Genomic DNA, 24,805 nt, shown 5'->3' on the forward strand with positions numbered 1-24,805 from the left:
CGCCCTCCGCCTGCATGGAGAGAGCCACAGAATGGCGGAGCGAGAGAAAGGAGCCGCATCCCCGCCCGCCTCCTCTCCCTTCCTGGGGCTGCACCTCGCCTCGCCCCCCAATTTCAGGTACCGGCGGCCCCCCCTCCCCTCCTCCCCACCGGGACCCCCGCGGGGCTGCCCCTGCCCCCGCCTCGGGCAGCGCTCCCCATCTGCTGCAGCCACCCCCCCCGCCCCTCACCGCCGCGCCGGGCCCCCGCCTCGTCCAGCGCTTCTGCCTTCTCCCCGCGCATCCTTTCGGCCCCCCCCCCCCAAAATATTCCTTCTGCCCCCCCACCCCAGGCACCGATGAACCCCTACCCCACACATCACTCCAGCCCCCCCATCACTGCTTCAGCCCACCCACCCCATATGTTGCTTCAGCGCCCCCTCCCCCAAGCCCATGTTGGCCCTCACCCCATATACCATTTCAGCTCTCGCCAGCCCCCTGCTTGGCCCCCTCCAGCCCCACCAGCCTCCTTACCTGCCTTGTCTCTTCTCTAAACACCTCTTCCTCATGGAAAAAAAAAAAGCTTCATCTCTTTCCCCACCCCCAGGAAAGCCTTTTTTCTAGCCCTTTCCTAGAAATCCCAGGTGCTCCCGTTTCCTTCCCACCCCTGTGAAACAGGAACCCCAAGTGAGAAGGTGGGAGAGTGCCAGAATTGATCCTCTCGGCAATACCAAGTGCTCCCATTGATTGGGACGCAGGGGGCTGTCTCTCCTCCAAAACCCAGCGAGGCTGCTCCTGGGGACTTCCCATGGCATGGGCCAGGCCAGGGATGGCCAGAGGTGCCAACGTGCGGGGTCCAGGGGCTTCGGAGCCTCCGGTGCCTCCTGAGGGCAGCTCTGGGACGGGGATGCGCTGGGTGGGTGAGGGACCCCTGCTACTGCCCATGGGTGCAGTGCCCGGCATTGCTTGCTTGCCATATGGGGGAGGCTCACTGCTTCTGGTGGCCGTGCCATCGTCAGCCATTGCTCTCTGCTGGCCTCTGGCACCCAGGGATGCTGGCTGAGAAGGGGGGAATCGTACCGGCGGCTTTGTGTGGTGAGATTTTGGGGAAGGAAAGAGGGGGGCGCTGGTCCACGCCTAGGGCCACGGCTGAGCTTGTGCCTACCTCTGGCAGGCCCCAGCCCCTGAGGCTTGGGGACCAGCGGGGACACCGGCGGGTGCAGTCGAGCTGTGGTGGTGTTCAGGCAATTTACCCCTGAAGGGCTCCTCGGCTCCCGGAGCCCCTTTGCCAGGTGGCTCCCGGGCTTCAGCAGCCGCCTCCTATTGCAGCGCTGCCTGCGAGAGCTGCTGGGAGCTGCTGTTGCAACATGGCTGGGTAAACCCTGCAAATCGAGCGATTAAACGCTGCCTCTGGAAATGTCCACCGTGGAGAAGGGGCTTGGCCACCGAGCCGGGGGCTGGATGCTGAGCTGCCGAGCAGCTTCGGGCCCATGAGAGGGTCGGGCTCGCCACCCAGTGCTGTCCTGGATGCTGCTGTTGTTCCCTGGGCACCCGCCTGCTCCCCAGCAAACAGCGATGCCCCGGGAGGGAGAACAAGGTGCTGCTTCGTGCTGTGCCTCACACCTTCGGAAAGGGATCCCAGCGTGCTGGCAGCCTGCCCCGGGGAAGAACCGACCTCCGTGGGGGTGGCCGTGCAGCCGGGCGGAGAGCTGGCAAGTCAGGGCCGGAGCAGGAGATCTTCCCTGGGCGCCGAGCTCGGGGTGTGAGCTGTGAAGTGGAAGGAGGTGCTGGCGATGTCCCTGAGCCCGGGCAGGCAGGGTCTGGCAGCCCAGAGGCGACGTTGTGGCGGGGAACAGTGCGTGTGCTTGTGAAATGTTTGTGAGCTGGGTTGTGTGGTGCAGCCCCGCCATGGGGGCTCAGCGAGGGGCTGTCCCCCAAGGCCGAGCTGGAGCAGGCAACGATGAGTGTGGCTCAGGGTGAGGGACCAGCCCATGGCTGTCGGTGAGGGCCTGGGTGAGCCCTGTCCTCTGCCCTGGCTGGCCGCCTGCAGGACGGGGTGTTTCACCTTTTCTGCCCTCTGGACCCGGCTCTTCCATCTCCCCAAGCAGCAACGCACTGGCTCACGTCTTACGTGATCGGGTGGCTTGAATCGAGAGAGGACTTGGTCCTGTCCGGCAAGCAGCCTGATGGGCTGGGCTCTGAACCTCTGAAGAGGTCAGTGATGGTGGTCTGGCAGGTTCTCGTTGCCAGTGATGGTTTGGTGTTGCCTGAGAAGAGGTGGGAGAAGGATGGTGAGGTCAGCCTTCCTTTAGCCAGGAGGACCTCCAGAGGTGGCTGCTCACCATGACAAGAACAGCAGCATTTTAGGAGACAGCAATTAAAAAGTTGTTCTCATCCAGCCTCCCCATTGTCCTAAAGCCTCCTAAGGCCTCATGGTCAGGGCTGTGCCCCACGGGGGCTCCTCAGCCTCTTTGTCTGGGATGCCATGTTGCAGCTCCTCGCTCTGCCAAGAAGCTTTGCCAGTGCTTTGGGCCAAGCTTTCCTGTGAGGGGCACTCTGGGGCCTCTCTTGGGCTGGAGGTTCCTCTGCCCAGTATAAGAGGGGCAGGGAGGGCTTGCACAAGTGGGGCGCAGCTGGGTACAGGACCCCGCAGCACTCGCCACGCTGCCTGCCCTGCTGATGGATCTGGGACCTGGGGGGGGTCAGTGGCTGATCTCTATCTCCGTCTGGTTTCCCTAATAAAAGCAAAGAGCACCCACCAAGCTGCTGGGGCAGGAAGGCTCCTAGGGAAGGAAACCCTTATGGAGTTATTTAATGGGTCAGGAGAGAGGGGGAACTACCCTGCTCCCTGAGGAGCCTCGGGAGGGGAGGAGGTCTCCGGGGGGAGGAGACCTCTCCATCTCCTTGGGAAGTTCAAAGAAGCATCTTCAGGCTGAGGCAAAAATCAATGCTAGTGCTGTGGGTTGTTTTATGTGTCTGCCGTGCACATCTGGAACCCTCAGAAGAGCCTGTTTGGAGGTGATGAGCTGGGTGTCAGAGTGGGGTTACCTGTCTTCTTGTGAGGAGAGACGAAAGGGGTGTCTTCCTCTGATGGAGAGAGAGGCGCCTTCTCCTCAGTTCAAATAAAAGAGTCTCTGTGGCTCTTGCAATGGGAGAAAAAATCCAGGGCCACCCAAATGTAGGATAGTACTTCCTTTCCCAGTGATGCTGGCCGCAGGGATTCTGCACGGCGCTGCCTGGGAGCAGAGTATCAGAGTACGGCCCAGGCAGCTGGGCTTGTTGGAGCCCCCAGCTCCGAGCCCCCAGCTCCATCGTGCCGTGCTGCCCTGGCCAAGTCCCCACGTGGGAAATCCTCTGCGGCGGCGGCAGCAGGCTGTGGAGGCGATGCTATAATTCCCCTTTTCCCTGGCAGGCGATGGAGTCAAGGGAGCAGCCAGGCTTGATTTATAAGGCTGTTATTAGGACTGTGACCCCTTGCTCGTGGTTCTCGGGTGTCCCGAGTTTATCAGTTCTCATGCATTCAGCAGGGCTGCCAGCCTTCCGTGCCTCTTGGACATCCTTCAGGGGAGCACCCGTAACCTCTGCAGACACCGGGCTCACCCGCCCTCAGAGCCGGGGGACACAACATCCCATGTACCTGCGACGCCGTGGTGCCTGCCTGCAGCGACGTGCAGGTGGCACCCATGCCTCCGCTGCCACCGCTGGGGAGGGAAGTTGGCCAAAATACTTGTGTGGGTCCTGCTCAGACTTTTACTGCCAATGATGGAGCTGAGGGGAGTGAGAGCTCTCTCATTTTGCTGGTATTTTTAGCCTCTTCGAGAAGCAAGAGAGAAAAGCAGGGGTGTTTCCAGCACAGAGCCGGGGGGTACAACGGAGGGCCTTTCTTGTATCTCCTAGGAAGTCCTGGAGCATCCATGTGAGAGGAGAAAAGGGCAGAAGTAATACGGAGATAGAGATTTCTTTATTCATTGCATTAAGCGAGGATGTTTCAAGCAGACGAGGTGCCTCCAGGCAGAGCTGATAGGGAAGATGGAGCCCTGGATGCCATTATCGGGGATCTGAGAGACAATAAACACGGTGTCACACATGATGTTCGCCGGTGGCATGGCACTAGTGGGGCGAGAGCTGGTGACAGGTTAGCTCAGCGGAGCGCTACAGGCCACATGGAGAGCTGGACTCCTGAAAACACCACCCACTTTAACCCGGCCAGCGGCAAAGCTGGGTCCCAAGGAGCCACCAGTGCTGGTCAGGCTGGTGGGAGACGCACCCATCACTCAGCCCCTGTGCTGGGGGGCCCAGGAGAGCCCCTAGGGGGGTGCCGGCCTCGGGGCAGGAGGGCAGCGCTGGAGAGCAGGGTACGTGCAGCTGGTGGGGAGGGGGATGCCCTGTCCCCATCTCGAAATCGGGGTGGGTGCATCTTTCCCAGAGCTGCTTTGGCTCCATCCCCATGGGACGAGGGGCGAACCGCTCGGTGAAGACTCAGGGTCTGCGGCACGCCGGAGGGCAGTGAGTGGCTCCAAGAGGCATGGGGGCGATGGAGGATTGTCTGAGGCCACTATGCCAAGAGTTTGTCAGCCATGCCTGGCGGCCCCTGCTGGGAAAGGCCCCTATTTCCTTCAGCAGCAGAAGAGGGGTGGGAGCTGGCAGAGCAGCTCACCAGGTATTTCTCTGGCCTTTAACAGCGTATAAGGGTTGGGGAGGCTCAGGGACAGCCCTGCCTGAGGCGGGAGCAGGGCTGGGGGCTAGGTGAGGGCAGATGGGGAAGGGGCAGTGCTCCTGGCACTGCGCTGTGCCGGCTGGGCTTGCCCCTTGGCAAAAGCACTCCTCTTGCTTCCTTCCCTCCGCTCAGGGAATGTGGTCCGGCTGCGATGCCGGTCCCACTGTGCTGGAAATGCTCCGGCCTTTGCACCGGTGAGCCAGCCCCACTCTACCTGGGAAGAAGCCGGACGAATGCTCCCGTCTCCTGCAGGACGGGATCCCGCTGCTGCAGCGGGGCAGAGCCCCTCATCCCTGGCTCTGCCAGCGATGCTGCAAGGGCAGGAGGAGGAGGAGGCCGGGTGGCGCGGGTGTCCGTGCCAGGGTAAGCAGATCCCTTGTGCCTGCTGCGGGTGCTGGGGAGCAGGCGCTGGAGCAGGACCGGGAGCCGGGCTGGCTGGCTGGCAGGCGGGGGCAGTCAGCATCCCCGGCAGAGTGCAGGGACTTGGCACTGGCTCAGCTGGGGAGGTTATTTTTTTTTTTTTTTTTTTTTTCTTCCCCTCCAGGACAGCTGATTCCATCTATTTTTAATGAGCTTCCCCAGGTTGCGCAGTGAGGAGACAGAGCCGTGCCGGCAGCCACAGACTGCGCTGGGGCAGGCGGAGGGGCAGTGGGTGCCCAGGGCTCAGCTGGCATCTCCCTAACTCCTCCTTGCCACGGGCCCGGGGGTCTTTTTTGGGGTGGGAGCGTGTCCCCCAGAGAAGGGGGGTCCTCCTCAATGCAGCTGCCCTTGAAAATGGAGTCGAGCACCGAGGAGGAGAGCTGGCTGGAAGATCAGTGGGAGAAATGGTAGGGGACCGGCCGGGCTTCGGGGATGGGGAGGGGGCTGTCCTGCAGGCATGCAGGGGGACGAGGGGCAGCCCCTCACCCCTGGGCACATCACCCTTCTCTGCCAGCAATGGCCGCAGGACAGGAGCAAACTTGGCACCCAATCAAGCCCAAAGTTTTCCCAGCTGCGCAGGGACCAGCACGGCAGCCGGACGCCGGAGCAGCGAAGGCGGCTGGCCGCATCCTGCCGTGCACCAGCATCGCGGGCAGGGCTGGTGCTGGACCTGCGCAGCGTCTCCCCATCCCCGAGAGCATGGCGGGCAGGGCTGGCTGTCCCCATCCCGGAGCAGGGGGCACTGCCACCCACCCCAGCGGCTCCTGCAGAGCCCGGGAGCCCCTGCCAGCCCCTCGGTGTCGTATCCCCTCTGGCCAGGACCCCGCGGCGCCCACTGTGCTCCCACGCTGTGGCGGGTGGAGGCCCCAGACATTAGCGTCTGGTGGTGTCCCACCCTGGCGACCCGCGTAACCGGAGAAGAAATCGATTTGTGCTTTGAAGGCTCATCATGAGCCTCCTGCTCTGCATTCCCTCCCTCTGGCGGGCAGCAGCAGGAGATGGGCAGGGGGGGTCCAGACACCCCACCCCGTGCTGAAGGCTGTATCCGTGTCCCCCCCCCGATGCATCTGGGTGCTGTCCCCATGGGCACAGCTGTCCCTGGCCACTTTTGCCCCAGAGACCCCACTGCTGGCGGGGTCCTTGTAAATGCAGAAGGGAGATGACGCTTCCCTCATGGGCTTCTCCTGCTCCTTCCCCCCCGCCGGCTGCTGGGACAAGGGAGATGTTGCCCCTCCATGGCGCTGCCTTGGTGCCAAAGGTAGGGGGTGTCCCAAGGTGTGCAAGTGACGCTTAAAGCGAGGGTAGGAGCTCTGCAGGTCACAAAATACCCTCCTTCCGTCCCCGCCAGTGAGGGCCAAGCCGGAGAGGCATGACGGGCTCGATGTGGTGCTTCCACATGAGCATCTCCCAGCCTCAGGAGCTGGGAGCACATGGAAAGGGCAGCACGCAAAGCAGTGCCCATGGTGGCTCCAGACAAAACTCAGGGGGCTGAGCTGGCTGGCAAAGGAGTTTCAAGCTGGGCTCTTTATTTACCCCCGTGGCAATGAATAAGCGAGAGGAGCATTGTGGTACTACCATGGAGAAATGTTTTCACACACAGGAGTGCCTCGCTGTTGCCCCGGGTGCGAAGGAAGTGCACAAGGAGCCTGCTCCTCAGCACGTTTCCAGCTGCTAAAAGGACATCTCTGTTAACTTTTTGAAGGCATGTAACGAGCCTGTGGGGCTGATGGTCCAAAGGGACCCCTGGGGCCACTCAGGCGGGTTTAGCAGCATTGATGGCCACAGGGATGCCTGCAGTCATCCCGGGGAGTGATTTTGGCACAGAGGGAAATTGTTGCCCTCTCCTACTGCAGGCACCTGGGCCGGGACATCCCTCCCAGCCATGGCTTGGGGGCTGGTCATGCCATGGCCGGTGGGTTTGCAGTGCTTGCAAGGTCTGTGGGTCTTGATGTGGTCACCTGTCCCAGTGGATCCATCACTCAGCTGTGCCCTGCCAGCACCCCCCTCCCTGTAATCCTGGCCTTTGCCCCGCTGGGTGTCTGTGTCCAGCTGGGACAACCTCTGAGCCTCCCTGGGGTGGTGGGAGCTGAACCTCCTGGGAATACCTGGCTGTGCCGTCTGTCCTGTCCTCTCCCAACCTGTACATCCCCACTGGCTTTGCTCAGGCAGATGCTGGTTTGGGGCACGCTCCGCCTGCCTTCACACAGCCACGGATCCCGCCAAGCCCAGCCATTTGGTGGGAACAGACCCATCCCCTCCAGAAGGAGCCTCCTTCCCAGCCTTTCTCCCCAGCAGGGACTGGGAGAGCCTCTCCCAGGGCAGGTGGTGCTGCTCCCTGCACCCTCCTGGCCGCTGCCTGCGCAGTGGGTGACTGCGCCCTCTCCGCTCCCTCCAGGCTCACCCACGACATCAGCCTCGAGGAGTTTGAGGATGAAGACCTCTCCGAGATCACCGACGAGTGTGGAATCAGCCTGCACTGCAAGGAGAGCCTGGCCGCCCGGGTAAGCCCGATGGGGACAGGGAGGGGGATGGGGACAGGCAGAGGGTGCCAGTGGGGCTGGCAGGGCCAGCAGCTCCTGTGCAGGACCACCAGGCCCTCAGGCCAGTGATGCTTCCTTAACGTACCCATTGCCACCACCCCAATCTCTTCTGCTTGGCAGTGCCCTCTCCTCACCACAGCACACCAGCCAAACCCAGGGGACAAAAAAGCGTCTCAGAGCCGGTGCCTTTTGGTCCCCACTGTGCTGGAGGACTTTGAGTTCATTCCTCAGGGATGAGCCTAAGGGTTTGGGTGAGACTGGGGGGCACGCCCCCGATTTGGGCAGGGTGGCCAGCGAGCTTCTGGCACCCGATGGGCATCCTCGGGGAGCAAGGACACAGGCGAGGTGGCACCGAGGGTCCTGACAGGCTGTGCCTCCTGCCCCCATGTGCGTCCCTGGACCTGCAGGCACAGCTGGGCTGGCGCGGTGAGAGATCTCCACAGCTCACCAAGGCGTTACTTCTGGCTGCCTTTAGCAGAAGCCATCCTCAGGTGTTTTGGAAGTGGGAGACCTGGTGTGTCAGTGAAACGGGGATGGAGGAAGCGGGTCCAACCACAGCACGCAGCAGGTGAAATAAAAATGGGAGTCATGAAGCCTGTGCAGATGCTGCAGGTGGGTCTCCCACCCAACTTAAGCACCCTGGGACATGCTGTGGAGACCCTGGTGGTATTAGCACTGCTATTTGAACAGCCCGAGAAAGCGATGGGGGCAGAAATGTGGAGGTAAACAGAATTACATTGAATTCGATAATAAGCAGGGCGTCTGTATTTTGCCAATGATGTGTTTCATGCTAAAGGGATGCAAATGCTGGAGGAGCAACCAAACAGCTTGAGAATCATTTCATCCCTCAGGAGAAATATTTCCTCTGCAAATCGGTTAAAGACCCAGCGAGAAGGGGAAAGGCAGAGGAATTTGTTGCAGATTTAAAATTAGAAAGTGAGTTTGTGGTGTTGGGAATCCCTCGTTGCAGGCAGGAGGGTACAGGCAGACCTCATGCTGGGAGCTGAAGGTGTCCTGCTGTGCTCCCTGGTCTAATTCAGGACCTTCCCAGCAGAAATTCGGCTGCTGCCAGAGATGGGGCTGCCGCTCCACATCTCTGCTCCAGCCACAGCCGCCTCCTGCTCTGGGACATTATAGCCAGGGAAGGATGGGGAAAGCCCAGGCTCATGTGTTTACCAAAGGAAGGAGGGATAATGCTGGAGGCAAAACCAATGGTAAACCTGGCGCTGGGTGTCCGTGAGGGCACAGCAACAGAGAGGGCAGGGACTTGGGAAGATCCTCCTGCCTGTAATAGATACGGCAGGGGCTGTGGGTGCATTGCTGGATGCTTCCCGTTAGCCGTCCCAGTTCTCCGCTGCTGAGAACACCACCAGGCTCTTAGGACAGGATTTTATTTTCTTTGCGGAGTGCCAGCCCTTGGCTGAGGTTTGGCAGGGGGACTCGCAGCTCAACTGCTGCAGCCTTTCCTTGAGGGTGAGGAAAAAGAGACTGTTTTGCCTTTTTAAAACAGTTCACTGAGGGGTTTCTGCGTCCCTGCGCTGCGATGCAGAGACCTGACCCCAGCAGAGGGTTTGCTGGGGCTCCAGCAGTGAGCATCATGCCTTCCCTGGGGACGGCTTGGAGCTGCTTTGCGCAAACGCCCGGACGCACGGAGAGTCTGCTGGGGTTGGGGGGGGGGCGATGCGAGGCTGCCCCTGGGGCAGCAATGAGCTATTCATAAACACAGCAAAGGAAGAAGCGTACCACGCTCAGAAAAAATGCCTGCTAAAAATACGTCCAAATGGTGTATATGGGACACAGAGGATTGCCCGAGGAGCAGAACCGAGAGCGGTGACAGCAACAGAGGGGAGAGGGGCTTTTCAATCCCGAACATCAAAGGCGAGAGCCCGGGAGCTTTTGGGCCTGATTGCCATCCAGACCGAGCTCGGGGCGACGGGATTGCGGGATCTGCCTGATGGAAGCAGCCAGGCCCAGAGGGAGCAGCTTGGCCGGGTCTGCACGCGGCGGGGAGGGCAGCAAATCAGTAACGACCCGCCGCCAGCATCAGCCAGCTAATTGCATCACGTGGGGATGGCCGGCTTGGCAAGTCAGACCGACGCTGGGGCCAGGGGGGGCCCTGTGCTGATGCCCTGCCTGTATCGAGCTCCTGGTGCCGGTAGCGCAGAGCACTGGGGTTGTGTAGGATGGAAGGTTGGCCCTGGTCGCCCCTGCAGCACCGGGCAGCCGGCAAAAGTCTGGTGAGGGATGCGAGGTGAGAGCGAGCTGCCAGCTCAGCAGATCACACCGGAGCAGAGAGCGACGGGGAAAAGGGAAATAGAGGCTCTGGGCAGCACAGAGAGCTGCAGGGATGGATGCTCCCAGCCCCTCCGAGCTTCCCGGCCTGGCAGTGAGTCACCTGAGAGATGGGCATGCACAGTAACCGCCCCAGTGGCCAGCGGGAAAGCACCGGGATGGAGCGATGGGACAGACCCTGCCGGAGGGCTGGGAAAGCGGCCGTTGGATGGGGACGGACAGTGACCTTGGCGAGGCGGGGGGTCTGGGCAGAGCCACTCGGCAGCAAAGCCCCATGGCAGGAACGGGCGGCCAGTGCAGAGGTCAGCGCCCAAACAAAGGAGGGGTTTGGGATTTTTTTTTAGTCCCGGAAAAACAAAGATGACTTCATCATGGGCTATTTTAGCAGCTTTCCAGAAATAGTGGCTTAGACATGCAGGAACTGCAAGGAGGCGTAGACTGGTGTTTGTGCAAGAGGGAACTCTATACACCGACAAGGATTGTGCCTCACGGACAAGAAACCACATGATAAGAATGGGGAATAACCCCAAGTGCGTCTGAAAAACCCTTTAATTTCAACAAGAAGTCCCGGGTGAATGAAAACCGGGAGCAAAGCAAGGGTCTGGGCGAGGAGAGGGCCCAGCAGAGGCGCAGAGCTGCCCTTCGGGCTGTTGAATGGCAGGGCAGGAGGCCAGCTGGGGAGGAGCGGGGGCCACCAGGGCGAGGGATGCCACCCCCGCCTCTCAAATGGAAGTGGGCGGGCACATTGAGAGGGACGGTTGCAACAGAGATACCAGGCCTTCGCTTCGGGTTCAGGCTCGGTTTGGTTGCTTGGAAATCCAAGGTGACGATCCCTGGTTTCAGCAAGATGGATCCCACCAACAACCAGGCTGCGGTTAATAAAGGCTCAGTGCCTCATCTGTATTCCAGGAGCTGCGGAAAATGGTTAATGCAGGAATGAAAAAAAAAAAGAAAAAAATAAGAAATACTCTTCTTGGAAATACCTGTGAGCGTGAGAACGAGTGCCCAAAGGAAGAGAGCAGTTATAGGGCTGTGCTGAGCCTTCGTGGTATGCATTTAAAGGGCTGAACCAGCCATGAAGATACAGATATGTAGAGAAAAAAATGAAAACACTGGTTTTCCAGCATAATAAGCCTGCTGGAGATGCCGGGCTTCCTCTTGATATTCACTGTCACTGATCCAGAGTGCCGCTGGCAGCAGCCGCCCCTGGAAGGCCGGCGGGACCCACTGCAAAGGGGGAAGCAGCTGCCATGAGCCGGCCAACCTGCTGATCCGGGGAGCTGCGGGGAGCCGTCTGCATGGGCTGGGAGCAAAGGATACAGCAGCAAGGCGGCTGCTTACTCCGGCTGGCTTTTCAAAGGCTGTCCCATGAAGGTCCCTCCGGGATCCATCGCCAGCTGCGGCTGCACCAGGCTGAGGGCAGAGAGGCTTCTCCTGGCGCTTTGAAGCCGGGAGCAAAGCAGTCACAGCTGGGTGGTAGGGAGAGGGGCCACGGTTGTCCCCTCTGCTTGGCAAGTCCCCCTCGCTTCCCCATGCTGGCAAAATGCTGAAGGTTTTGTCACTCCTCCTCCGACAGGGAAGGCTGCAGGAGTAGGGCATCAGGGAAGAGCCTTTCGCCTGCTCAACCATAGCCGGTAGGGACCAGGGTCACTCAAGCAACACCTTGCGCATTACCCCTTACACGAGCCTTTCATTCCCAGGGAAGAGAGCAGCATCCGTCCCTTCCCAGGGTCTGTGGCAGCCCCCACGCAGGCGGTTCCCCTGGCTAGACTGGTGCTCCCAGGGGTGCTCCCAGCACCTCGCAATTGCAGTCGGGCTTGGGCTGCTCCAGCCCCCCTGGGGCCCATGGGCCACAGCATCAGGAGCATCGGACACCTGGACACTGGGAGTTCTTGCCATTGGGACAGCACCACGTGGGTGGGAGGTATCAGCAGCAGGAGCACACCAGTGTGGCGGCTGTCCCAGGGACAGACCTGTAACGGAGGCATGAGCCTCCCTGTGACTGCATCAGGGTCCAGATGTGCATCTTGTGTACATCCCATCCGCAGGATTGAGGCACCGGTACTGCTCTCCCACACACCCTAATCTCTCCCACAGGCCAAAGAGACTTTGGGAGGTCGCCTCACCATCGCGTCTGTGCTGGGGGGTGAGCATACTCAGGCTGCCTTAGGTTACATGAACTTGTTCCTAGAGGGCTCCCGAGGCAGCCTGTTCCGGCGGAGCAGCGTCTTTCCAGTTCAAAAGACTTCCCAACATCTAGCCCCTGCCCTCGCTATGCAGATCACCACAGGTCCCACTCAGATGGTGAAGTGATCTATTGCCGTGTGGTTTCAAAATCACTTTGTTGTGCTAGAGTCCATTAATAACTACCTGCGGTGGCTGTAGTTTCCTCCTAGCTATTGAACCGGGAATGGTGCATCCCTCCTAGGGCGCACTTTTCTTCAAAACAGGTACTGTTTTGCTTTTCTGCATCCTTCTGGGACTTTCCCTCCTCTGTGAGTTTTCCGGGTGATTGTTACAGCTACAGAATTACTGAGGCAGCATCATTAGCAGTCTAGGTTGAACATCAGCAGCTGGCTCTAATACACCTACCTTGGCTAGGTATAATCTATTTAGCTGGCGTTTCCCTCCAGTTCTTTTCCTTTGCCTCTGTTTCCTCGGTAAAACCCATGTGATTTGCCACACGCAACAGAAACACCAAACTTGTACAAAGGCTAATGTTAAAAACAAGGGAGTTAAATGCTTAAAGCCTCAAGAGGATGGGTTTTGGTGGCAGTGCTCTTCCAGGTGCTCACCCAGTGCCTGCCAGGACTGCAGGAGGGGCACTGGGGTGAAATGGCCCCTGTGAGAGGTGTCATACTGTGCCTGCAGCAGGCAGAGCCCTGTCTGTGCTGGCTTTAGTCCGACAGTTTAGGAGCTGGTAGCAGCGAGAGCTCTTGGAGGGGCTGCCAGAGCTGCTGGGGCTGTTTCTTCTCCCACAGCTCAAGGGGCATCCTCCGTGCATCCAGACACATGGATAGCATCAGTTGCAAAAAAATGCCCTTCTCCACCCCTGCCCGCTGACGAGCTTTCCAGTCACCACAAACAGCTGATAACACGGGGAATTCAGTTCGCTAATGCCAAGCTGGAGCCTTTATTGCTGGCTGCAGCAACCCGTGCATGTGCGAGCTCCGGTTACTGCAAGGAAGGTGGCTTGGGAAGGGAACCACTGACCTTTAAACACCTGCAGCCACGAGGGGACATCGGTGCCTTTTTGCCCAGCAATGCAGCCACAAGGGCATCCATTCCTCGCAGCCCTCATGGGCCATGGTGGCCACCTTGCTCCAAGGGTGTGTGGGGAAAGAGTGGGGCTGCTCCTGCCTAGAGCACAGCCACTGCCAATGGGTGACTGGAAAGCTAATGCCGGGCTGCTGGCTTGCTGGGCATCCCTTCTGCATGGCTTCACGTCCCGATATGTGCAAATGCAGGGTGTGTGGGAAGAGGCTCGTTCAGCCTCAAGATGAGGAGGCCAAGAGGGATGTAACTGCTGTCCCCAGCTGCCTAATGGGCTTTACAGGGAAGAAGGAGCCTGACTCCTCTCAGAGGTGTGCAGTGAAAATTTCAACCCCGTAGAAAGTAGTAGTAGTAGTAGCGCAGCACTGGCACCAGTGCCCAACGCAGCGGTGGGTTCTCTGTCCATGAGGATATTCAAACACGATGGGCAAGGGCCTGAGCGACCTGCTCTGGGCAGGGGTTGGACCAAACCTCCGACCAGAATGATTGGATGCTTGTGTGAGTCCCAGTTGCCAGCACGGGAGCCAAGAAAGGGCACGGTCTGGCCTGGAAGGAAGAGTCATAGAACAGCCCAGTTTAGAAGGGAGCTTGAAAGATCACCTGGTCCTGCCTTTTGTGGGAAAAGGTGCCTAGGTGAGGTTATCTAGCACCCTGCCCAGTTGTGTCCTGAACACCTCCAGCGATGGGGACTCTACTACATCCCGGGGGAGGTAGCTCTAGGGAATGATTGTTCCCACCGCAAAAAAAGGTCCTTGTTATGTCGAGATGAAACCTGGGCCTGCATGTTTGTGCGCTTGGTGGTGAATGTGACGGTGACACGTACCTACAGGCACCTGCCGGGAATGAGGCGATGGGGGTGCCCCATCCCCAAGGGTGGATGCTGCCCCCCGCCTGCCTGGGGGTGGGGGGGGTACGGGACACGAGGAGGGAGGCTGGGGCTTCCCGGCCGCGGGAATAACATCCCTGCCCCTTTAAAAGGAAGAGGCCGCCGGGTGCCGATGCGGCTGCACCGGCGCCGGCCCCCCCCTTCCCCAGCCCCGGCGGGAGGCGCGGCGCGGCGGCTGCCGGCCCGCCCGCCCGCCCTCCCGGTGGCCTGATCGCCGCCGCTAATCCCGGCAGGGCCATGTGAGCCGTGCGGGCGGCGGGGCCCGGGCGGCGGGCGGCGGGGAGGCCAGCCGGCTGCAGGCGGAGATGCTCCAGCTCGACCTCATCGACGCGGCGGGGGACGCGCCGGCCGAGGAGCAGACGGCCCCCGAGCCGCTGCAGAAAGACCCCCCGGCCGGGACCACGGACGTCTACAGGCCCAAGCGACCCACAACTCTCAACCTCTTCCCGCAGGTGCCTCGCAGCCAGGTGAGGCCGGGACCGGGGAGGGGGGAGCAGGCCGGGGGGGTCCGGGGAGGAGGAGGAGGAAGGATGCTCCCGCCGCCGATGGGCTTTTGTCTCGGAGGGATGAAGGGATGGAGGGAGGGAGGGAGGGATGGGTGGCGGGGAGAGGCTGGAGGGATGGCGGGGAGAGGCTCTGCTGCCCTTCCCGCGATGCCCGGCAAGGCGGACGCCCCCCCGAGGGTCCCTTCCCGCCGCTGCCCGCATCCCCGGGCCGGGCGCGGCGCAGGCTCGGTCCCCGCTGCAGAGCCGGGAGCGGTCTGCGGGCCCGGGGGGCACCGGGGGTGGAGGGGGGGAAACACGGGGACATCACGCTCAGCGGGGTCTGGGGGCGGCTTAGGGGCCATGTGGGTCCTTCTTCCATCCCTGCGGCCGAGTTGGTGAGGGATCAGGCCAGGACGGGGCATCAGCGTGGCAGGGCTGAGCTGTGTCCCCAGCAGAGCCCGTGGGGCAGAGGCAAGGTGGGAGTGGGGAAGGGACCCCATGGGGATGGAGAGCAAATGAGGCACGGCATCCCGAACGCATGAATGAGCCATCGCGGGACAGGGCACCGCGCCATGGGGCTGGCGAGCCCGTGGTGGCACCACTGGCCAACGACTAGCTGGGCTCCAGCCCCAGGCCAGGGCAGTGACAGCCCCGAGGCAGGACAGTGACACCAGGTGCCCCGTGCCCAGCAGTGGGGACTCGGCAGCCTCCACTCCTACGCAGCAGCGCCCAGCAAAAGAGGCATTAATGTCAGCACCCCCATGCAAAATTGGAGAGACAGAACGGCAACGCCCAAAATGGTGGCCGGGAGGATGAGGGGGTTCCGTTGTCTCACTTGCTCTCGGATTTTGCACAAGGTTTTGGTTGGTTTTCCCCAAGACTGCCTGCCCCACGCAGCCTTGGGGTTGCTGTTGTCCCTGGGGTGGGCAGCATTTCGGTGCTCTGCACGCTGATCCTCTGAGCGGTGGCCAGAGTCCCTTTGCCCCATCTCTCCTGCAAACTTCACGAACCCATGCAAGATGCGCGACGCGCAGGGCTATTTTTGCCACCCTCCTGCGTTCAGCCATGCCTTCTGCCAAGTAGGAGGATTTTCGTCGCGGTGACGTTCAGCCAAGGAGCATGAAGTGAGAGGCAGGTGTCCCTGTGGGTGACAGATGGGGAGTAGTCAGAGCTGGGTGTCACCAGCCCAGCACCGGCAGCTGATGCCAGCTCTCTGCCTGGGGCCACGGGTGAGAGGAGGAGGAGGAAGGCACAGAGCCAGGACAGGCGCCCTCGGGGCAGCTGGCACCAGGGACAAAGGCAGCAGGGCTGGGGAGGCGGGGGGAGCCCCACCAAGCATAATGGACAAGGCAACAGCAGCAGCCTTGTCCCACCCTGCGCGGGTTCCCCGAGGAGCAAGTGACACGTGACAGCCACATCCAGCTGGGGGGATGGGGGACAGCAAGGCCCCCCTCCCAGGCAACCGTCCCAACCGGTGTCCGGGGTGGCAGCAGGCCTGTGGAGAGGGATTTTGGTGGGGGAGGGTTGCATAGATGGTGGGCTGGGGAGGGAGAGCTGATGGTCAGCTCACAGGAGGATGCTGGAAGCTGTGGGGCCACAGGCATGGCTGGAGCTGAGGACATGGGGAACAGGAGGTGTGGGCTTTGCCACAGCTGGCAGCAGGAGCCCAGAGCCAGCAGGGATGGGGGCACAGGGCTGGGGCATGGCCGGCCAGGGAGGGCAGTGCTGTTGGTGGCATCTATCAAGGAGAAGTGCCAGAGGCAGGCTGGCTGTAAGGTGCCTGGGGGGCCTGTTCTGGATGCCTACCTCTGCCTAAAGGTAGGCAGGTACCCCTGCCCACATGTGGTGCCCCAAGGAGAGGACAGGGTGCAGGGCATCCCTTGGGGATCGGCCTGAGATCTGCTTCCACCTGTGCCAGACCCTCCTGCACCCTCCTGGCCTGCCCAGCTCCCTCCTCCTGCAGGTGGTCAGAAGAGGAACCGTGGCCATGCGTCCTTTCTTGAATGCCCAACCTGCGCCTGCAGCCTCCTCATGCTGGGCAGGGTGTGCATGGGCAGGGCACCGTCCCACCCTCTGCTCCAGCTTCTCCTTGCGGGGTTAGGAGCTGGCTTGGTGATGTCTTGGTTGCTGATGGGATCTGTGTGAGTCATCCCACGTAGGTGGCCTGGGGTGAGAGGAATATCCCCAACTTCCCAGGAGGGGAAGAAAAAGCTGCTGGGACTGGCCAGGTTTGTCTTCTGAGACCTTGTGAGTGCCTCTCCACCCTGGCTGGGCATCACAGCCCCCAGGGTGCCCTGGCCCTGCAGGATGGGTGGGCTCGGTGGGCTCCGCCTGCTGCATTGCTGCCTCTTGTCTTGGTCAGGGCAGCCGGGCTGGCTCGTGTGCTGGACCCGTGGCACTCTGCACGCAGAGGCCGTCGCTGCGGCAGCTCGCCTGGCCCGTGTCCCGGCCCATCGTGTCCCTGGGAAAGGCAAGCGAGGACATGCCGTTATTTGCCTTGGCTCGCGGAGGCTGCGCTGGGAGGTCGCCGAAGCCCCATGGTGGGGGTTCTCTCCCCTCCCCGTGCGGAGGCAGGGATCTGGCAGCCATGGTTCGGCAGTGTGCGACTCGGAGTGTCAGGGAAAAAGCTTGCTTCGTGTTGGTGGGGAAGCAAAGCAAGGACGGGGCAGCCCCTGGTAATAGCTGCAGGCTGGCGATAAGGCTGTGAGAAAATCCAGGGAGTCCCCGCGGGGCTTAGTACTTGAGCAAAAACGAACGGTGTGGAAAACGCCACTGCTTCAGCTGGGGGAGAAGCGCCCCTGCGGAGGTGGGCAGGGAGGACTTGTCCCCCATCTGCAGGAGGGCCCTTGTTAGAGGGGGACCAGCGGCCTTCGGGAGCGGGGAGGGCTGCTCTCCCAGCCCTGCAGGCAGGAGACCGCTGTGGTTGCCTGTCCCCAGGTCTGGCACTGAGACTGAGCCACCTGTGTGCGCACGCGTGGCTGCCACCCAGGGCAAGGCAGGCAGGGCACAGCGCCCGCAGGAACCTGCCCGAGCGTGGGCAGCACGGGCGGCCCGAGCCTTCCTCACCTCTCCAGCTGATCAGGACTGACATCTGCTAATGGAGTATATATTTATAGGTGTGTGTGCATGTGTAGATATGTATCCATACACGTATGTGTGTGTGCATATGTATACCCTATATACTCCCAATATGGATGACTCCAGTAGCAGGTGGCTACTCCAGTACTGGCTCCCAGCTGGGCGGCAGTACATCCCCTGGCCCTTGGGACTTCCCCCATTTAATAACGCTGGGTGGTTTGAAAGTAGGCAGGGCCCAAAGGATGGGAGCGAAGCATGCCTGCCCAGCCCAGGCGGGCTCAGGTCTATAATTTTTGGCTTGGGACCGTCCAGCCATGCATCCGAGTCTCCCTGGGAGTGGACAAGTACATCCATCCAGGCCAGGCCATCTGCCTCCTGGCTGACTCCTTGCCCGCCCTGCTTCGACCGCCGTGCCAGCTCTCACAGCAGCAGCAGTGTGGTGAGATGTGGGGCTGGTTGGGGGGGTCCCCCTGAGCACCACGTGCCCCGGCGTGCCCAGGCAAGGGGGGAGCTGGGCAGGGCACCGCAGACCCGGGGAGGGATGGGTGCTGCTGGCGCTGTGCCGCACGCTGTTTACTGTTTGGGCTACAAGGCGGCTTTGTTGTTCTCCTCAGGACACTCTGAATAACAACTCTCTGGGGAAAAAGCACAGCTGGCAGGAGCGGGTGTCCCGGTCGTCGTCCCCTCTGAAAACAGGTGAGTTCTTGGGTTGTTGGCCAGAGGCAACTCCTTGCACCCTTTCATGGCTCGTGGGAGCCTGGGGCAAGTTGGTGCCAGAGCAGGAGGCTGGGGAAAATATCCCACGTGGATGCAGGGTGCATGTCCATCTTGAGTCTGGGTGGCATCCCTGGCCACCTTCCCTGGCAAGGAGCATCACCCTCTCCGGGGCTGCCAATGTCGCTCTCCTCCCCCTCCAGGTGAGCAGACCCCTCCCCATGACCACGTTTGCCTGAGTGATGAGGTCAATCACCAAAACAGCACAACCTCCACCAAAGACCGGGGCACGTCCACGGAGAGCCCGTGCCGGCGCACGGCAGCCACACAGATGGCACCTACCTGCATTGCCTCATCCCGGCCACCTGAGAAGCACCAGAACACCAGCCGGCCCCCACCACACGGTGCCAGTGTGGTGGTGGTGACATCGAGGGGCCCCGAGGCCCACCGGGACCGCATCCGCTACCAGACGGATGTGAGGCTGGAGGCCACAGAGGAGATCTACCTGACGCCTGTGCAGAAGAACTCGGACCCCCTGGAGACCGACAAGCCGTTCCTGTCTCAGTCCAGTGAGAACCGCATGTCCATCAGCTCTGACATCGACACCTCCGGCTATTCAGCCCTGGCAGGGAAAACCAACCCCTCCATCAGCGAGGAGGACGAGGTGCTGGACTACATGTCCTCCCCTGACAAGACGAACCTGACCAGGGCTTCTTGCGGTGGTGGGAGCAGTGCCTCCCGACCGGGGCACAACCTGCAGAGAGCCTCGGTGAGTTCGGACACCAGCGCCCTCTCCTACGACTCGGTCAAGTACACGCTGGTGGTGGATGAGAACGTGCAGCTGGAGCTGGTCAGCCTCAAGCAGTGCTACTCGGGCTATAGCGACGAGAGCGACTCGGCCACTGTCTACGACAACTGTGTCTCCTCGCCCTATGAGTCGGCCATCGGTGAGGAGTATGAGGAGGATGCACTGAAGCGCGACTCGGTCTGCCTCTCCGAGGACTCCACCCCCGAGGCGGACATCCACTTCTCCAAGAAGTTCCTCAACGTCTTCATGAGTGGCCGAGCGCGTTCCTCCAGTGAGTGCTGGGTGCCGGGAGGAGGTGGGCTGGTGGCTGGCTGCCTGGGCAGCTCTAACCATCCCTGATACAAGGCTCGGGGTACTCTCAAGAGATGGAAAGGCACCAGCAGACATGAACCCCAGCTCTGCTTGCTGCAGCTTGTGGCTTTGTCCCTGGTGGCTGGGGAGGTATGGGTGGAGGCTTGGAAAAGCCTTTTGAGCTGCAGGTAGGGGTGGCTGGAGGTGTTCCAGGCTGCTTGTTTGGCTAGCCCGAGGTATGGTTATCCTGAGGGGGAGGCTGAGCGGTCTCAGAGGGGGACAAACATCCCTCCTGGAGCGCCACCCTCCTCCCCGAGCCCAGAGGAGCACCAGGGGCTGGTGGCATTCCCTGGCAGGCAGGGCTTCCCACAGTGCGGCTGGTCCCACAGTGCTGGTGACACCAGCTGTCACAGCTGTGCAGGTCGGTGCGGGAAGGCTGTGGTCCCAGTGGGGATCTCTGGGTACCAGTGCAGCAGCTCTAGCTGTGCCTTCCTCTCCTGTGGCACTGTGTGGCTTTGTCTCGGACGAGCCATCCCCCAGGAGCCTCAGCCCATGTCCTTCCCTTGGCTGTAGTGCTGACCCCTCAACGCTGAGGCGTCCCCCTCTGCCTTCATCCCCAGGTGCTGAGTCCTTCGGGTTGTTCTCCTGCATGATCAACGGGGAGGAGCAGGAGCAGACCCACCGCGCTGTCTTTAGGTGAGCTTGCAGGCGCGAGCGGTGCCCCCAGCCTCTTGCAGAGGGAAGCCGGTACTGCCCTCCCGCCTCGGTGGGGCCAGACCAAGCACCAGAGTTTCCAGCTTTTAGGAAGCCCTAGGGACCAAACTGCTCCCCGTAGCTCATGCCCTGCCCAGGACCGACATCTGCCCAGGCTGCTGCAGGGGTGACACCTCTGAGGGCAGCCGGGACCTCTAGGGAGCAGGATGGGTGGTACAACAGGGGTACCCTTCCCTTAGGTGCCAGGGCACTGCCACCTTTTGAGCTTAAACCTTCTCAGATGCTTTATTTGGCATCTCAGGTCCCCATGGCCAATTACACCTGCCAGGTGCCTGCCTGGGCCAGTGGCTGGTTTCGTGTTGCCCCTGCCCTAGCAGCATGCCGGTGAGAAGGCCACCAGCGTTGCTGGCCGGCCAGGTGCTAGTGCCTCCCTGCCCAGGTTTGTGCCTCGCCATGCGGATGAGCTGGAGCTGGAGGTGGACGATCCTTTGCTGGTGGAGGTGCAGGCAGAAGATTATTGGTACGAAGCATACAACATGCGGACGGGCGACCGGGGCATTTTTCCTGCCTACTACGCTATCGAAGTCACCAAGGACCCAGACCACGTAACAGGTACCAAACCTATGCACGCGGCCTACTGATGTCCCCCATCTTGTGTCCACCTCCTCTCTGATGAGAAGAGCCTGATGCTGAGCAGGGGGAAGGAGGGAGGACTAAACTGGGTGCCTGGCAGGGAGCAATGGGCAGCTCCTGGTGGGGTGCCAGGAGATGGTACCTGGTGCAGTGGGAAGTTTTCCCCTGGGCAGGAAAACACACAGGGGTGGTAATATGAAGCAGTGAGGTGGATCTCAGCCTATGTTCCCAGTCATCGGAGATGATCCCTGCTGTGTGCTCTCTCTTCCAGCTCTGGCCAAGAGCAGTGACTGGGTGGACCAGTTTCGGGTGAAGTTCCTCGGCTCAGTGCAGGTTCCCTATCACAAGGGCAACGACGTTCTGTGCGCGGCCATGCAGAAGGTAGCGTCCCACCCCAAACCTGGGAGTAAGAGCGCCTGTTCCTCCTGGCACCAGGGCAGAGCCTCAGTGGGGAAGGGAAGGGAAAGGGTGAGCCACCATCACTATTCACAAGTGCCAAGACTTTGTCTCTGTCGTTTTCCCCCTCAGATTGCCACCACGCGCCGCCTCACTGTGCACTTTAACCCACCCTCCAGCTGCGTCCTGGAGATCAGCGTGCGTGGGGTCAAGATTGCCGTGAAAGGTGATGACTCCAAGGAGCACAGCAAGGTAGTGGCCCACTCCCTGCTTTTCTTGGCCCTTCCCCGGCTGCTGGCTCGTGCCCCTTGTGCTTCAGGTCCTGTTTGCATATGAAAATGGAGGATCTCCACCTGTCTAAGGGTGTGAGAAACACCATCACTGGGGTTGAAGACCCATCTTAGGGTCCCTTGTGCCCCACGGGCTCCCAGCTTTGGGCCGTATCGCCGGCTGATGGCCTTGCAGTTGCTAAACACATCGCTGTGCTGTGATGCTGCAAGCTGAGCCGTACCAGTAATCTGTCAGCTGCTCCTAAACCTTTCTGCTACTATTTTGAGTGGTGTCCTCCAGATCTGCCCTGTAATCTCTTTAGCTAGCTGTGGCAGGCTGGTGATTAGCGTTCTGCATAAGTAGCCTAGCAAAGCACGGGGAGATGCTGAGCAGAGGCAAGCGAGGGCTTTGCAGCAAGCCTTTGGGAAACCTCTCCCACAGCTGAGGGGTTGGAGTAGTTCATGGCCATGGGTGCTGTGCCAGGGAGCTGGGCTTGGGTTTCTACAAGCCTTACCTATATCTAGAGGGTGCCATCAACGTGGTTGCTCTTTGAACTTGTGTAAATAAATTCTTGTTTCTGGCTGGGACCTTTTGAACGCCCAGGCTTGAATGACTTAGTTCTAAGTTATCCATACACCTTCTATCTGCTGGTATTTCTGAGAGCCTTTTCAGCCAGGGAAGAGGGCTGTGTGCGCTGGGCAAAGAGCAGCACTGACCCAAGCCCCAGCACAGCCTAGTCCAGGGCCTCCAGGGAAACCCCCAGGAGCTGCTGGAAGTAGAGGCAGCCGGGGTGGGAGCCAGCAGGGCTGCCTGGAAGATCGCCCTGTGTGCAGGTGCTTGGGGCTGCCCTGAAACTGCTGCTGGGGACAGCCCAGGATCAGGTTGCAGTTTATTTCATTGCTGAGTCCACACATGCCTTTCCAGGGGCCAGAGTCTGGCTGCCCCATAGGAGTGGTGGGGAGGAAAGCTTTGACAGTTCTTCTCTCTCTCTCCCACAGGTAAACAAGTGTAGCCATTTTTTCCAGCTGAAGAACATTTCCTTTTGTGGGTACCATCCAAAGAACAACAAGTGAGTAGTAAGGAGGTGCGGAGTGGCTCTCAGCACCGGGCAGAGAGGGCTTTGCTGCCTCCCTGCTCCCTGAGGGTGTCATGGCTGGGGCTGGGAAGGGCTCCTCTTCCCCTGTAAGCACTGCGCTGCAGCCTTTGGATGGGAATTACATCCCAGCTCTGGGCACGGGCTGCGGGAGCTGGTGGCCACTGGGTTTTGGTAGGGGTGCATGTCCCAAACCCCTGTGCCCAAGGAGATGCTGGGGTACCTGTGCCTGCTTGTCTGACAGTCCAGTCTCACCCACTCTCTCTGCCCTCAGATATTTTGGGTTCATCACCAAGCACCCTGCTGACCACAGATTTGCCTGTCATGTCTTCGTCTCAGAGGAGTCCACGAAGCCGCTGGCAGAGTCTGTAGGGTGAGTCCTGGCTGGGCAGGGAGGGAGGCGCTTGCTCCCGAAGGGCAGGAGGAAGGAGGCGGTCAGGCTGAATCCTGCCATCTCCCTATAGGTGTGGGGCTTGGACATGGCCCCAGGCTGGCACCTCTTCCCTCAAGTGAGAGGCTTGGGGCGAGAGCCAGGGCTGACAGGGCTATGGGCAGCCTATTCCTGACAGCACTGGAACAAGTCCCAGTGCAAGGCTTTGCAGGCAGATGGCTGGAAGTCATGCGCTGTGCAGGGGATCAGAGCAAGAGTCGCTGCGGCTCTGATGTGCTGATGCAGGATGGGCCAGGGGCTACAGGGTGGGAGGGTCAAACTGGCCACAGGATAGGGAGCGAGGGTGAGAAGGGAAGCGGGGCGCTGTAAATGCCTCGCGGGGAGGATGCTGCTCAGCTTTGCCCGGTGCTGTGTTGCAGGAGGGCTTTTCAGCAATTCTACAAGGAGTATGTGGAGTACACGTGCCCCACGGAGGACATCTACCTGGAGTAGGGGCTGGCAGAGGCACCTCCTGCACAGCCAGGGCTGCGGTCTCGCCCCTTCCCCGTGTCGTGCATGGACAAGAGCTGCTTTGAGCCTGGAGGAGGAGGGGGCCCGGGGCAGGGCTCCCCGGGGCACGGAGCGCCGCCTCTTTTCGTGACTCCCCTTCCTCGGGCTGGGGGGGACGGGAGGGGGGAGGGCTGGACAAATTGTGTTTATTGTACAAAATATTCTTAGTTTATTCTATTGGAGAAGCACCCGCTGGGTGCCCTGCCTGGGAGCAGCGGAGGGGCGGGCAGCAGCGTCCTCGGGCCCTTTCCTGCTGCAGGCTGGGGTGACAGCATCTCCTCCTTGTGACCATGGCCCAGCTTCCCGTCACATCCCTCTGGGGTGACTTTTAACGCAGTGGCAGAGTCGGACTCTCGCAGTATGAAGACACAGCAGCTACAGCAAACAAACAAGACCCACGTGCTGGCTCATGCCTGGGAGATGGGCTTGTCCTGGGCGGGCATCGCCTCCCTGCCAGGCCTTGGGGACAAGGCTGCTGGGCAGAGATGACAGGGAGTCCTCAGTATCTCCTCTGCCAGAGCCAGTGCCAGGATGAGCTGAGACAGCTCACCCTTGCCTCTGCCCCCATCCCTCCCCTCCGGTATCCGTGCCCTGGGGAGAAAGAAAAATCCTCCCATACCTCCCTGCAGTAACTACACCCCTGGGAGGGGAGCCTTTCTCTGCCCTTTCCCCCCCACCACCTCTCCCCAGCTGCAGGCGACAGAGGCAGTGGCAGGGCTGGGCCACCCCAGGGTGGTGCGGCTCAGCCCCTGCACGGAGCTGGGTCCCTGCCCAAAGTGGGGCAGGGAAGGGCTAAATCCTGCAGGGAGCTGAGTACGCACTGGGGAGGAAGAATAGCCCTCCCAGTCCCTGCAGCCAGCGGTCTCTGTGCTTCAGCTGGATCTGCTGTGATGGCAACAACTATTAAATATGATGGTTCATGGAGCAGGGCTGCTGTGCTGTTTGTGTCCCACTGCAGTGGGTTTGGGCCGTGGCATGTTCCTTTCCTTGGGACGCCAAGAGGAGATGGAGCGTCTCAGGTTTGGTCCGAGAGCCCCAGTTGCAAGCTCTGGAGGCCAGAGATCATGGTATGATGATCAGAAGAGACTGCTGGTGGTCATCCGCCCCAGCCCCCACCCAAAGCAGGGCCAGGTGTAAGTCTCCAGGGCTGGAGAGCCAGCATCTCCTCTAGACCCCTGCTTCGGTGCTTAACTGGACCACTGATCACAGCAAATATTTTTTCCTTATATCCTTACCCCCCCTTCCTCCCCCAATTTGTACACCCCACACCTACACTGT

The 24,805-nt window shown here is 60.8% G+C and overlaps 1 protein-coding gene across 1 annotated transcript; it reads left to right on the forward strand.

Annotated features, from left to right (window-relative positions):
• On the forward strand, window positions 1-24,451 carry MAPK8IP1 (mitogen-activated protein kinase 8 interacting protein 1). The gene is made up of 12 exons (XM_063332202.1): window positions 1-117; window positions 7,510-7,615; window positions 14,339-14,572; window positions 18,283-18,364; window positions 18,586-19,461; window positions 20,102-20,177; window positions 20,635-20,807; window positions 21,100-21,209; window positions 21,357-21,476; window positions 22,493-22,563; window positions 22,862-22,960; window positions 23,398-24,451. The coding sequence occupies exons 1-12, from the start codon at window positions 32-34 to the stop codon at window positions 23,468-23,470; spliced, it is 2,106 nt and encodes a 701-aa protein (XP_063188272.1). The 5' UTR covers window positions 1-31; the 3' UTR covers window positions 23,471-24,451.
• The last annotated feature ends 354 nt before the right edge of the window (window positions 24,452-24,805 follow it).

The sequence above is a fragment of the Chroicocephalus ridibundus genome, chromosome 4, assembly GCF_963924245.1.
Source record: "Chroicocephalus ridibundus chromosome 4, bChrRid1.1, whole genome shotgun sequence".
Classification (NCBI taxonomy): domain Eukaryota; kingdom Metazoa; phylum Chordata; class Aves; order Charadriiformes; family Laridae; genus Chroicocephalus; species Chroicocephalus ridibundus.